This window comes from Panthera pardus, unplaced genomic scaffold (assembly GCF_024362965.1).
Source record: "Panthera pardus isolate Hobbes unplaced genomic scaffold, ASM2436296v1 HiC_scaffold_11, whole genome shotgun sequence".
NCBI classification, from domain to species: Eukaryota; Metazoa; Chordata; class Mammalia; order Carnivora; family Felidae; genus Panthera; species Panthera pardus.
Window position 1 is genome coordinate 90,794,931 of NW_026526666.1, and position 13,473 is coordinate 90,808,403.

Here is a 13,473-nt window from a genome sequence, read left to right on the forward strand (position 1 = left end):
CAGGCCTCAGCTACGGCCTGTGTGTTCAAAGTCTGTAGTGCCAGATGTCCATTTTGCTTTCTCTTTCTCATTTGGAGGGGCGGGTGGGTGGGGAGGCTGGGGTAACGGTTAGCTGACGGCATTTATATTTACCTTTCCCCGTTCCTCCTCTCAGTCCCACCTTGGAGCAAAACATTTCGTGTGTGACTGATGAGAATTAGAGGGAAGGAATTTGCTGAATTCTGTCCAGTTCAGTGAAAAGGTTTCATTCATCCATTTAGAATTCAGGCATTTCTTGGATTACGCCTTTGGATGGAGACACAGCGGTGTCTTCTCACATCATGGCCACTGTTAGTTGTGTGTATACCGATGGCATTTATTAATTCATCAAATACAGATCTTTGATATTTACAGATTGAGCCTTTGCCCTTCTGATTCCTTTTGGCCTACTCCAGAGGTCTGTGGCAGCTTGTGATTTTTTTTTTTTTTTTTTTTTTTTTTTTGCCTCGGAGTGAGTTTAATCAAACACCAGGGGTCCTTTGCTGAAACAAATAAGTGAGCAAAGCTACTGGCCTTAGTAAAGCCTTTCTGTCAATGCAGCTTTGTTGTCTACACGTTACTACACAAAGAAGTGGTCAAAACAAAACAAAGCAAAAAATGTCTTTATGAGAAATGGCCATCAAATGAAAGCATCAATAAAATGTGATTACCTTGTGCGAAGATACCGCGTAGGAAACACATGGCTTTCAACTGAAACGTGCTTTAGCGGAAAGCCTGGCGTCTGCTGCTCTGTTCTTACCCTTCACCATCCAGGGGCTGCTGTGCTCACTCATTAAATTGGATATTCCCTGGTGATGATGCGTTCTTGGCAAATGGAATACCTGAACTCTTCATTTTCAGTTCACAGCTCTACCTCCACATGTGTTTCTTTTCCCAGGTACTGGTCTACTTGGACATTAATCTTTTGGACACTTGCTGACTTCTGAGAAATGACCAGGAGGGAAGAGAGACGTTTGACATATGTTAGGGCATTAACGAAAAGATGGATTTAAGAATTAAACCATTCTGTGACTCTTCCAAAAGGCAGAAAACTATTCTGAAGTGACTGTCCCAAATGCCTTATGTCAAATAAAGCAGATTGCACTGACGGACATCAGACTTGAAGGAAATGTTTCAAATTTTATATTTAAGAGAGGGTGGCGGGCGGGCGGGGCAAGTAAAGACGGAACCGGTTTAGTAGCAGTAACAGTAAATCATGTTTACATATGAGATTTATAGTCACGGGAGGGAATAAAGTTCTGTTATATTTCCCTGCTCGCACTTCATACCAGATGCATTGGTCCATAAAGGATTTGTATCACAGTAGATGGGACAACATTCTGCTCTGAACTAAAAAGTAATTCTTTAGAGACATAACCTGCTTACCAATACCTGTCTTTGATTCATATTTTACTTTGAATAAAGCATGAAAGTGAAGAAACTTGCCTTAATTGTGGAAAAGTGTCTTCAGATTATCCTCCTCTGTGTCGGCTCCCACACTACCCGCTGCCCCCTGGTCTCTCTTAGTGTCGGGTCAAGGAGGAGGCACCTCCGTGTCTCCTGCAGTGAGCGAGGGATCGGGTCTCAGTTTTGGCTTCAGTGCCCTGGCTTTCGTGCACACAGAAAGGATGGCAAATGTTTGTTACCTGTGACAGCACCTTCCTCCAATCTTGCCGTCGTTCAGAATTTGGGAAATCAAGTACATCTTGCACTTTAGAAAACTCTGACCACACCCTATCAGAAGAGTAAAGTACCATTTGGATAACGCAAGGTTTTTATAGAAATGTGTTCTTTCCGTTCTCCAAGTCTACTGTTTGTTTCTTGGATCTCGCTTCTCTTTTTGAAAGCATTCTTCCTGAAATGCCCAGAAAGGGCATTTAGATCATTTTGTTTAAATAAGACAAAAAAAGCATATGGAGGGGATGTGTCGTTTCATCCATTTCCGGATTACTGTTATTAACTCATAACCAAAACAACATTCTTAAGAATATTGAGGGGTTTTAAAATGGGACTTAAGACAAGTTGGTTTCGCTGTTTTCTGTTGAGTTGTGTATGTGCGTGTTCGGGGCCAAGATGCTGACTCCTGCGTGTCTCTCACAAACACTTTTCGAGGCTTCGGTTCATGACAGGTACCCCCCCCCCCTTTGTTTTACGCACAAAAATTTAAACTCAGGTAATGGATGAGGGAGGCAGGTTTCAATTTGAGGACCAGCAACCTTGGCAGAGCCCTTATGAATAGCTCTTTTTATCAGAATAATATGGCTCTTTGGTCAAATTATAACTTCTTATTTTTCCCGTTTGCTATGTCTCCAGTCTGTGCCCCCTGAAGAGGCGGGGGCATTTAATGAGCCCGTGTGGGAGAGTGAGAGCTCCGCACAGGACCCTTGAAAGCCATCCTAGGAACCAGACGTCCCTGCGTTGAGCTCTGTCAGCACAGGGGCGGGACTCGGGGGTTGAGATCATGGGTAGCTAATTGGGTTTTAGATCCCAGTCTTTTATTTCACTCCAAAAGGGAAGCTGGAGCATCAGTGTATTAATACACAGAACAACGTATTCTTTCCCAAGGTAAAGACTTGTCAACAAGTTCCCTTGGTGCCCAACGGGCCAGCTTCCCTTTTCCTACAAAGAAGCCACTCGGCCGGAAAAGGTTCTTTCTAGGGACTGACAAATATGTCTGTGGCTCCTAGAAATCAGATCTTTGTCCCGATTTCCTGTTAAAAACAGTTCTTAAATGTGTTACTCGAGTCTTTCCCCCTCATGCAATGGTAACAGCCTTTTGGAAATCTTTCAGTATGACAACCCAGTCCCTGCAGTGGCTCCTCTGAGAACTCTGCCCAGAGGTGGGAGTTCTCAGCCCAGCAGCTGTTTTCCTCCTGCCCTGACCAGTGCTACTCAGCGTTGGCCATGCACCCACCAGCAGCAGTGGGAGGCTGTATTAGAAATGCAGGAGCCGGGGGCGGCGCCTGGGTGCCTCAGTGGGTTAAGCATCCGACTTCGGCTCAGGTCATGATCTCCCGGTTCGTGGGTTTGAACCCCCCACCTCGGGCTCTGTGCTGACAGCCCGGAGCCCGCTTCAGACTCTGTGTCTCCCTCTCTCTTTGCCCCTCCCCTGCTCACACTCTCTCTCCCTCTCTCAAAAATCAGTAAAACATTAAAAAATTTAAAGAAATGCGGGGGCAGGGGGCACCTGGCTGGCCCCGTCGGAAGAGCCTGAGACTCTTGATCTCAGGTTATGGGTTGGAGCCCCACGTGGGATGTAGAGATTACTTAAATATTAAAAGAAAAATGCAGGAGCCCAGGCCCCAGACACATGAGATCCGCATCCACAGGATTCTCCAGCGCTTTCAGAGTTTGAGAAGCCTCTGGCTGAGACCTCTTTGCTACGCTCACTGCTTCGCATGGGGAAAACAGGTACACAGTAGATAAACTCAAACCCAATTCTTTGTCTCTATTTACAAATATGTAGAGACCAGTGGTCTTCTGGGCTGGGACCACATCGAAGCACAGAGACTCTCCGGTTTTTTTTATCCCATGCATGTGTATTTTTTATCAGAGCAGTCCTCTGTAGAGGGTATTAGGAAGCCTGAGACTTTCCCCCTTATGTTTCTGACCACTCCTTAATCCCACACTAACATGACTACATCCCGTGATGGTACAAACTGTTGACGTTACCTGAAGTGCAGGTTGCCATTTGGCCGTCTTCGTTTCCTGGGGAAATCTGTGTATTAATGAGCTTTGTTGTTTAGAATTACTCTTAATTTTCTGCCAAATTAAAAAGAGATGCGTGTCCCCTGATTTCCATGAAGTCATAATCCGGAGTGAGTATTTTTTGTTTACTTTAAATCTCCAGTTAGTGGTCTGTGTGGTCACGGACTGATTGATCAGACCCTGGTTAATATTTGAAGCTGATGTTGGTATTGAGTAACCTGTTTCAAATACCCGAGACATGATTTATCTCTGTCTAAACAAACTGCCGAAATGAAATGAGCATTAAAGCCTGTCTTTCCTGTTACTGAGTCCTGGAGGAGCAGCCCATCCTTTCTCTTTGGCATTTTAATGTTTTATTTGCTCAGTGTTACAGGGGACTGTGAACAGAGTTCAGTCCGATGCAAAACCATTTTCATTTAAGAAGATTCTCACCCCTTTGCCAGTGCCCTGTGTCTCACACCCCACCTCCAAGGTGCAGGGTTTTGTCAGGAGCTACATTTGCGATTCTGAAGGCCAATAGTTCGCTGCCCCCAAAGCTCAGACCTCGTGTGGACACCAGTATGGCTGGGGATTTGATGATCAACATTCCTGGTGTCCTTTGTTCGTTAAACTAGAAATTACAAACATTTGTATGTGGTACCACATACGTGATGGCTTTGTCACGGAGCAGCAGCTGTCATGCCAAAGGCCTGTGGACATACAAAACCACCTCTCCTACATCCCAGACCTCTGTTGTGTTTTTCAAGTCTGTCGAGTTCACTGGGCGAAGGAGTCTGCCAGCTGTTCAGATCACACATACATGTGTAGAGGAGTGTTGAGAAGTCAGGTCACCTGGTTCCAGATAATTCTACCGTTTACCTTGTAAGTAAGCAAAGTTGCTTTGCTTCGGCATGGTTTCCTCGTCTCTTAGAAGGGCAGTATTTGCCTTGTTTTCCCTCCCGCGCTGAAGATCGAGCAGTAATAAATGTTGGGGTAAATTGCTTTGTATTCTTTGTCATTAGGAAGACTCCAGCCTCTGTGAGGGAATGCCCCGGAATCTTTTCCGTAAGTCTTCAAATAGGGGTCATGTAACCACAAAGCCAAGCTACCCAGAACCCTTTCTCTTTAGCGTATACCTCATGCTGGAAGCCCTTAGGGCTGAAATCACGGCTGGACAGGTGTTCAGTCATCCTGTTACATAAATCTTTCCTCTTGGCCGGTAGAGAAAATGAAGCTAATGGCCAAATGGTAAGCTTCCTTGGTTCTCTGTTTATGTGCGGGGTTATGTTGAAAGGTATTTGAAACACGTTTAGAATGTGTGTTGAAGATTTATGTCTCTGTGATGGGCAGGTTCTGCCCTAGAGGGGAGCTTCCGATGTTTTGATTGTCATTGCCAAGATCATCAGAAACAGGTGTCGTGAGCTTCAGAGGCAGGGCTTGCAGGCACTGGGAAGCGCGATGCAATGCAGAATCACATGTTTGTCATTTTTTATTTACCTCTTGAGACTTAGTAATGTTATTCAAGAGTAGAGTATGTGGAACAGGTATTTCTTGTGCTTCCCCCTTCCCCAACAAATAAACCACAGGAACAGTTGTATCAAATCAGTACAGCATACTGCTTACCAAATCCTATCACCTTAAAAAAAAAATGCATACGTCTCAGACGAGTTGGTGACATTTCTTCATATGGTAAAATTTAAGTATCTTTTCGGAGCCTCATTAGATTTTGGGTAGAAGGAGGTTGCAGAATTCATCTTGTTGTGACTTGGCAGTTGAATGACCTCTTCTAGGTGACATTGGTCTGCCTTTAGAGCTGGGACCCGCCACCAGCTCATTCCTGCCCAAAGCCTTTGCTGCGTCCCACGCGGGACGCAAGATCGTGATCCCTGGAGGAGCGGATCCTGCCAAATGGCCTCTGTCCCACAAGCGTCAGTGACATGTTGGCTGGCTCTCCCCGTACGGTGTGTTCGCACTTTCTCATTCACGAGGCTGTCGGCATTTTCCATGAAGTTAGTCCCAAGAGCTTGCCCAACACAATTACTGTATTGATCCCAAATAGAGGGCATCATCTGTCCCCACCCCTCCCCACAACGTGCTTAAGGGAAAAAACTCGCTGTCAAGGACTTGGCCAGGGCCTGTGGAGCGAAATCCTCAGAGCCAGAACGGGAGCCAGCCTTATACCAGCAGCCGGAACGGCAGCTTGAGTTCCAGATCTGTGTTCGTGCTGCCAGGGGAGGCAGGCCCTGGGCCCCGGGAAGTGAGGGGCACCCCCCAGGGAAGCCGGAAAGCCTAGCCAGCCGCTGCCTGGGTTAAATCATGGCTGGCTGGCACGCTGGCCTCGGCGCACTCGTATCTTGGTCCCCCTCCGTTCCCCTCTGATTTATTTGTGTCTATAACCAAGGAAACACTCAACTGCTACCAGCTCTTTCTGTGTTCCCGGATAAGCGTGTTCCCCTTTGGGCCCAGGTTCTCTCTGAACGGAAGATGTGTAGAAGTCAGACATGAACTAGGTGGAAGGAAGCAATGGGGCCTCATCTCTTGGGCTCTGCCGTCTTGAGGAAGCTTCTAGAAAATCACCCAAGTGGGCTTCTCTTGTTTTATCAGTCTGTGAGTCGCCTCTCTGGTTGGCGTGTGCCCGCGGTATTTGCCCCATCTTCCATCTGTAGCATGCACTGCTGGTTCTCTGGATGAAGGAGGATCCAAGCGGTGCTAGACTGTCTAGAATTCCGGACGCAGAGCAAACTGGTTATTTTTGTCTTGCTGGGAGCCAGAGTTAGGGGTGGGCTGGATCTCACATCTGCACCAAAAACCACTCCAAACCCAGAAAATGAGTCAACCTAATTAGTGATGGACTGTTCTAGCTCCCTGAGTGCAGGGGCTCTGGCCATCTCATTCTTCACTGTTTCCACATGAGCCATATGTAGCCACGTGATAGATTCTTTTTTTTTTTTTTCTTCCATATTTATTTTGAGAGAGAAAGAGCAGGGGAGGTGCAGAGAGAGGGAAACGAGAATCTGTCCATACGGGGCTCCAACCCACGAATGGTGAGATCATGACCTGAGCTGAAACCGAGTTGGACACAGCCTGCGGAGCCACCCAGGCACCTCCACATGATATGTTCTCAGCAAGGGAAAATGAACATTTCGGCATCCACTGGAAGCTCTTCTGTGACTAAGATTCCTGGGGGAGAGCCTTCTGTGGCTTTGGTATGACCAGGGCTGCCCCCACCTTTGGGCTTGTCTCTTTTTGTCCTCAAAATGGGGACTCCCTATCTACGTTCTCGTTCGTGATCCAAAGACTTCTGTAACCCGAGAGTGGGTCCCCCAGGGTGGCCCCCTTTGTGCCGAGTCTCCAACATCCGCCTGGCAGCTCCCTGTGCAGACACTGAGGCTGACTCCCGCCCATCCAGCTTGTTCTCACTGGGGCGGAGCTATCCTCCCAGCCACCCCTGCAGCCCACCCTCTGTGGTCTCCCAGCCCCTCCTAGACCTTACTCAGTGCTCCGTGGTTAGCACACCTCGGGCACCAACTGCTTTTGAGTTTTCTACCCCTCTTTTCCTGCTGGGCTGCCCCATCCCCATTTTCCTCTCCTTTGAACTGGTGTGGGGGGAGGGAGGGGAGCAGAGTGTGGAGTTCCTTCCAGGAGGCTGTTCCCCATTTGAGGACCCCCTCGTGCATTATTCTGAGTTTACTGTTGTGCCCGCTCACATTTTCATTCTCCAGTCTTCTTAGATGTCAGTTTTTTTTGAAGCCAGCTTTCATTTTCAGCAGTCGGGAGGGCAGGGGTGACGGCTAGGTTGCAATGTATTAAGTGTTTGAAAAAGAAAAGGCTTGTGCCCAGAGGCAGCCATGCGTGAGCGGTCAGTCCTGAGTGGTTTGGATTGAAATAGGCCAGGGAAAGCAAAGCTCTGGAGCCTTTGTCCAATCTTCCCCTTCCGTACCTAGGCTCCATGCCAGGCTGTGTGCCCAGCCCCCTACGGCACGTGTTGCCTTCTCCCCAGGGGCCCTGACGGTCTCAGAATGGTGCCCCCCCAGGATACACTGGAGATTATAAGCCTCTTGCATTGAGGTTTTCTGTAAAGACGAAAATGCTGTAATCGAAAGCTCCTTGATTATAAAGAAGGAATAGAGAGGCTTGGCACAGAAGAGCCTTCGTTCTTTGGCCTACCCAGCCAGGGTCGGGCACATTCAGTCCCCCAGAGCCAGTAGGACCTTAGGCTCTCGGGGACCTTGGAGTCTGAAAGGTCACAGCTGCAACTGCTCACTGAGGGTGTTTCCGCACCACTGCTGCCTCTATCTGCCCCCTTGCTCTGGCTCAGGTGGGGCACCTTTGTCTCCGTTCACGGGCCGGAATGGCACCATTAGCCCTTAGCTAATTATCATCAGCCAGAGTTGGGAGCCTGGGATCTTTTTGTCTCACAGCATGGAGGGAGAGGGCTCTGAGGGGGCGTAGCTGAAACAGGAAGAGGCACTGGGATTGTGATCCGAATTGAATTCGAGGATCCATCTGACTCCCTGTACAAAAAAGCGAGAGGATGGCAGGAGATGTGGCGCTTCCAGGAGCTCTGGAATTTGTGCGTCCGCCCTGAGACGCGTGCGCCCAGCTCTGCTGCCGGCAAGCCAGCCGGGTGCCTGCTGCCCTGCGAGTCGCAAACAGGATTTTATTTCCCCAAGCATCTCCCGGGACCAGTGTCCCGTTGAACATCCCCGTCTGGGGCCACCACAGAATCCCCCTGCACCAGCCCAGAAGTGCCTTGACCCACCACGTTTAATGCTCTCTCATTCTAGCTTTGAAGGAACCACCTGGCCCCGGTGCATCCTGAGAAGGATCCAAGCTCCGGCCCCATGCTGGGCAGGAAGTCAAAGGGTCCCCAGGAGTGGGATGGGCCCAGGGGAAGCAGATGATGTTCCAGGCATCTGTCCTCTGTCCCGTCAGTTGCCTCCCTCCTATTCTGACCACCTCGTTCTACCAGCACTGCCAGAAGCTTTGTTAGAAATACAGGAGCTCAGGCCCCTGAGTGGCTCTGTCAGTTAAGCATCCGACTTCAGCTCAGGTCATGATCTCACTGTTGGTGAGTTCGAGCCCCACATTGGCTTCAGGCTGATAGTGTGGCATCTGCTTGGAATTCATTCTCTCTCTCTCTCTCTCTCCCTCTCCCTCTCAAAAATAAACTTAAAAAAAATAGAGGGGCGCCTGGGTGGGTCAGTCCGTTAAGTGTCTGACTTTGGCTCAGGTCGTGATCTCCCAGTCTGTGACTTCAAGCCCCATGTCGGGCTCTGTGCTGACAGCTCAGAACCTGGAGCCTGCTTCAGATTCTGTGTCTCCCTCTCTCTCTGCCCCTCCCCTGCTCCTGCTCTCTCTCTCAAAAGTAAATAAACGTGAAAAAAAAATTTTTTTTTCAACGTTTTTTATTTATTTTTGGGACAGAGAAAGACAGAGCATGAACGGGGGAGGGGCAGAGAGAGAGGGAGACACAGACTCGGAAGCAGGCTCCAGGCTCCGAGCCATCAGCCCAGAGCCTGACGCGGGGCTCGAACTCACAGACCGCGAGATCGTGACCTGGCTGAAGTCGGACGCTTAACCGACTGCGCCACCCAGGCGCCCCGAAAAAAAATTTTTTTAAATAGAAAGAAATGCAGGAGCTCAAGCTCCAGACCCTGGTGCATCAGGTTCAGGCCACTCCTATGGTGTTCAGAGTTTGAGAAGCCCTGGGCTGGGGCCTCCTTCCCATCCATGGCTGTTGAGAGTGTGCCAGGAGGGAGTGTTCCAGGAGGGAGAACTTGACACAAGGACCACAGAGCTCTGGTGCCTGATGTGCACTTCCCCTCTGCCTTTTCGCATTTGCATGTGGCGGTGGAATGAGGTTGAGGCTCGCCCTCCTACTCACCATTAATTCAGATCATCTCTTCTTGGGTGAGGGTCTTGGTGGAGAAACATGGCCCCGGTCGCAGCCCCCATGGGACTGGAAGCTCAGGGTCCTGCATTTCTCAGCGCAGAGACTGATGCAAGGGTTGCTGAGGTCCCAGATCTTTTCCATAATGGAATGCGGTCTCCATGACTGGAAAGATGGGGACTGGGGACGGTGAGGAGAGAGGAAGTGGAGATGTGGAACTGACAGTCACTCTCGTTAAGCACAGCAGGTGGTCAATAAGTAAGTTGAATAAGTGGGGCTCCTGGGTGGCTCAGTAGGTTAAGTTCAGCTCAGGCTCAAGTCATGATCTCACGGTTTCATAAGATGGAACCCCGTGTCAGGCTCTGCGCTAACATTTCAGAGCCTGCTTGGGGTTCTCTCTCTCTTTCTGCCCCCCTCCCCCTTCCCCACCCCAGCCCACGCACTCTCTCTCAAAATAAATACAAATTTTTATTTACGTATTTTTTTGCCCGCCCACCCTTTTTTTTTACCCCTGTCCCCAAGAAATAAAAATAAAAAACAAATAAGTTGAGGGGCACCTGGGTGGCTCAGTCGGTAAGCATCAGACTCTTGGTTTCGGCTCAGGTCATGATCTCACGGTTGGTGGGTTTGAGCCCCACATCAGGCTCTGGGCTGACAGCTCGGAGCCCGGAGCCTGCTTCGGATTCTGTGTCTCCCTCTCTCTCTCTGCCCCTCCCCCACTCACGCTGGCTCTAGTTCTCAAAAGTAAACATTAAAAATTTTTTAAAAATTTTAAAAAGACCTCGGGGCGCCTGGGTGGCTCAGTTGGTTAAGCGTCTGACTTCGGCTCAGGTCATGATCTCACAGTTTGTGAGTTCGAGCCCCGCATCGGGCTCTGTGCTGACAGCTCGGAGCCTGGAGCCTGTTTCAGATTCTGTGTCTCCCTCTCTCTCTGACCCTCCCCCCGTTCATGCTCTGTCTCTGTCTCAAAAATAAATAAACATTAAAAAAAAAAAAATTTAAAAAGACCAAAGGAGTGACATCCAGAGGTCTCAAAGATCTCCTCTAACATTAACGTTGTTTGTGACATGGGGCATGATCATGGGGCCACCAAGCATGCCCTCACTCATTGTCCCCCAGAGCTCCGGCCTTGTCGACACACTGCCTGTTCATTCATCTAGCCGTTACTCCCCGAAGAGTTGCCCCATGGAGAAGAGAGGGACATGTGTGACACAAATGGAGTCCCCTCCCTGAGGCCCAGGAGCTGCTGCTGACATGCATGTGACCTTGTGCAAATCTCTTACCCTTTCTGGGCCTCAGCAAGCAGACTAAAGTGAACCCCGCTCTGCCTGGGTTTTTAACTCTCGGCCCCAGCAGCCTCCTGCCGCTGTCCTTCCACTTCTTTAAAGGCCAGGGGCCCGCCTCCCCCGTTCTGGGTTAGGTTGGGAGTGGGGAGCGAGCTGCCGAGTCCGGGGAGGATGTCCAAGACCCGCTAACCCGCTGAGGGTGGGACGGTCACCACGAGGCTCCCGAAGGACTCACACCAAGCTCCTCTGTGCAGAGGACGTGCTGTCGGGGCACAGCCTCCTGGCCCACCTAACCCAGCGCCTTTTCCTTCCTCCCCAGTCCCCGCAGACACGCGGAGCCCTTGGGGGTCTAGGGCGTGTCCCGCACCTTTCCCATAGTCCCCACTTGCCCCAGAAGCTGTCCCTCTCCCCTCGGAGCACGGGCTATTGGCCAGAACGCTGGGCGCTCGCCCGGGGCCCTGCCACAGTCCAGCCACGTAACCTTGAGCCAGTCTTTGCGCTCGCCGGCCCTCAGTTTCCCCACCTGCGAAATGGGGGCACAGAGTGCCTGCCGCCGGGACCGGCCGCGAGGGGCGACGGGCGCGCCGGGGCCGGCAGGGCGGGGGCCTCCGCCGCTCCCGCTCCCTCGCCGGCGGCTCGGGCTCCGCAGTGACGGGGGGAGCGGCGCCGGGGAAGGAGCGCTCCGCGGTCACGTGACGCCCCCCCCCCCTCCCCGAACTGCGGCGGCGGCGGCGGCGGCGGCGAACGCGAAGCCGCGTCCGAGCAGAGCTGCAGCTGCTGCCGCGGGCACCGGAGTGCCGAGCCCAGGACGCCCGGCCCAGGCCCGCGGGTGAGTCCGCCCCGCCCGGGTGCGGCCCGGGGACGGGGAAGGGACGGCCCCGGCTCCCCTCGGCCCGCCGCCAGGACCCTGCACCGGCGGGCGGGCGGGGACCCGGGGCCCGAGGGTCGGCGGGAGGGGGCGCGGGCCGGGTTGGCCGCGGCCGGAGGCGGGCGTGGGGGGCAGGCCTGGGCTGAGGCGGCTGAGCACCCCCCCCACCCCAGCCTGCCGGGCAGGGTCCAGGCCGCCGCTGAGGGGGTGCGGGTCCCACCCCCCTGCGTGGGTGGGAGTCCCGCCTGCCCTCTACCTGGGGAGGGGGCGTCTTGGGTGCAGAGGAGGGGACGCGGAGAAGTGGGCGCGTTCCTTCGATCCCTGGGCAGGGGCCCCGGGCCTTAACGCCCCCCCCCCCCGCCAGGAGGAGGCGCTCCGGTCCTCAAAGGAGGGAAGTGGGGGTCCTCAGGGGCAACGACCCTGAGCCCAGAGGGCGGTGATGTCCTTGCTTCCCCAGGGACAGAGCGCACTCCCTCCGCCCGTGTTCCCGACCCGCCGCGGAGCGGGGCACCCGCGTCACGCAGCCGGGCGCCCCCTCGCCGCCTCCCTCCCCTGGCTCCGCAGGATCAGAACACTCGGTGGGAATCCACAGGGCGGTCCCCGCGCCCCGCAGACGCTTTGGTGCCAGCCTTGGGGCGCCTTGGCTTGGGCTTGGGCTTGGGCGCGCGCGGGAGCGCGCGCGCGCGCGCGCGCACACACACACACACACACACACACACACACACACACAGACCAGCTCAGGAGGCGAGCGCCCTCCTTCTGTGGTGGTTAGACCCCAACCTGTGCGTGACCCCCGAGTCCTTGCTGGGGTCATAGCACAGGCCTGGGGGTGGAATCAACAAGAACACCCCACCTCTCACACATGGCACATTGGCATCTGTCCCCGTTCTTCATTCTTTCCCTCGCTGTAGTCAGAGGCCAGCAGGAAGGGCCGAGGAGAGAAGCTGGGTCAGGACAGAGCCAGAGAGAAAGGCAGAGGAGAAATGAAGTAGGAGGTGTCATTTCCTCCCAAAAGGGAGCTGGGTCCCCAGCTCTTAGCCCACTCTGCCAGAGGGCAGTGGTCCCTCCTTCCTGAGGGTGTCTGGAAGAAGAAGCTGGGGGGAAGAGGGTCTGTTTTGTAGTAATGTCAGCCAAAGTTGACCCTGAATGGGGAGAAGACAGCAGCTGAGTGGGGGTGGGGTGGTCCTGCCCAGCTGGTCCCAGAGATCCCCCCCCCGCCCCCCCCCCCCGCCACATTTCTCCATCCAGGACCTCAGCCTCAAGCAGGGGAGTGCCTTAATGGCTTCAGAAAGGATTCTAGGTAACAACTAATCCCCAGGTGGCGTGAGCACCTTCCCCATGCACAGTAGTGTTTCAGGTGGGAGTGTGTGTGTGTGTGTCTACGCATGCGTGCACACTGAGGTCTCCATTGCACAGATGAGGAAACTGAGGCTTAGAGAGGCTAAATAAACTGCCCAAACTCGTGGAGCCACCTTCTGCCAGGGCTGAAATCAACTCTCTGACGCCTGATCTAGATGGATTTGGGGAGGGGGCGGGGGTCTGTGATGTGTGCAGTGGTCCACAGGTGACCTGCTCCCTGTGCTGCTTGGGGGGGTGGATGTGCATCTGGATGGGGTGCGGAAGCTGGGTCAGGTTGAGGAGGACCCCTCCACCTTTCTTCGGGGTCCAGAACTCAGACCTTCTTCCTCTCCCAGAGCCCCGTGCTTGCTCTGCTGTCCCTT

General features: G+C 52.8%; 1 protein-coding gene across 7 annotated transcripts in view; it reads left to right on the forward strand.

Moving 5' to 3' along the window:
• The window catches only part of USP48 (ubiquitin specific peptidase 48), a 115,561-nt gene extending 114,097 nt beyond the window's left edge, over positions 1-1,464 (forward strand). For all 7 annotated transcript variants that reach the window (XM_053898845.1, XM_053898841.1, XM_053898840.1 and 4 more), the window contains one exon: positions 917-1,464. In XM_053898845.1, coding sequence (XP_053754820.1) covers positions 917-939 — 23 coding nt within the window. In that variant the 3' untranslated portion in view covers positions 940-1,464. The remainder of the gene's footprint in view (positions 1-916) is intronic.
• Positions 1,465-13,473: the final 12,009 nt, after the last annotated feature.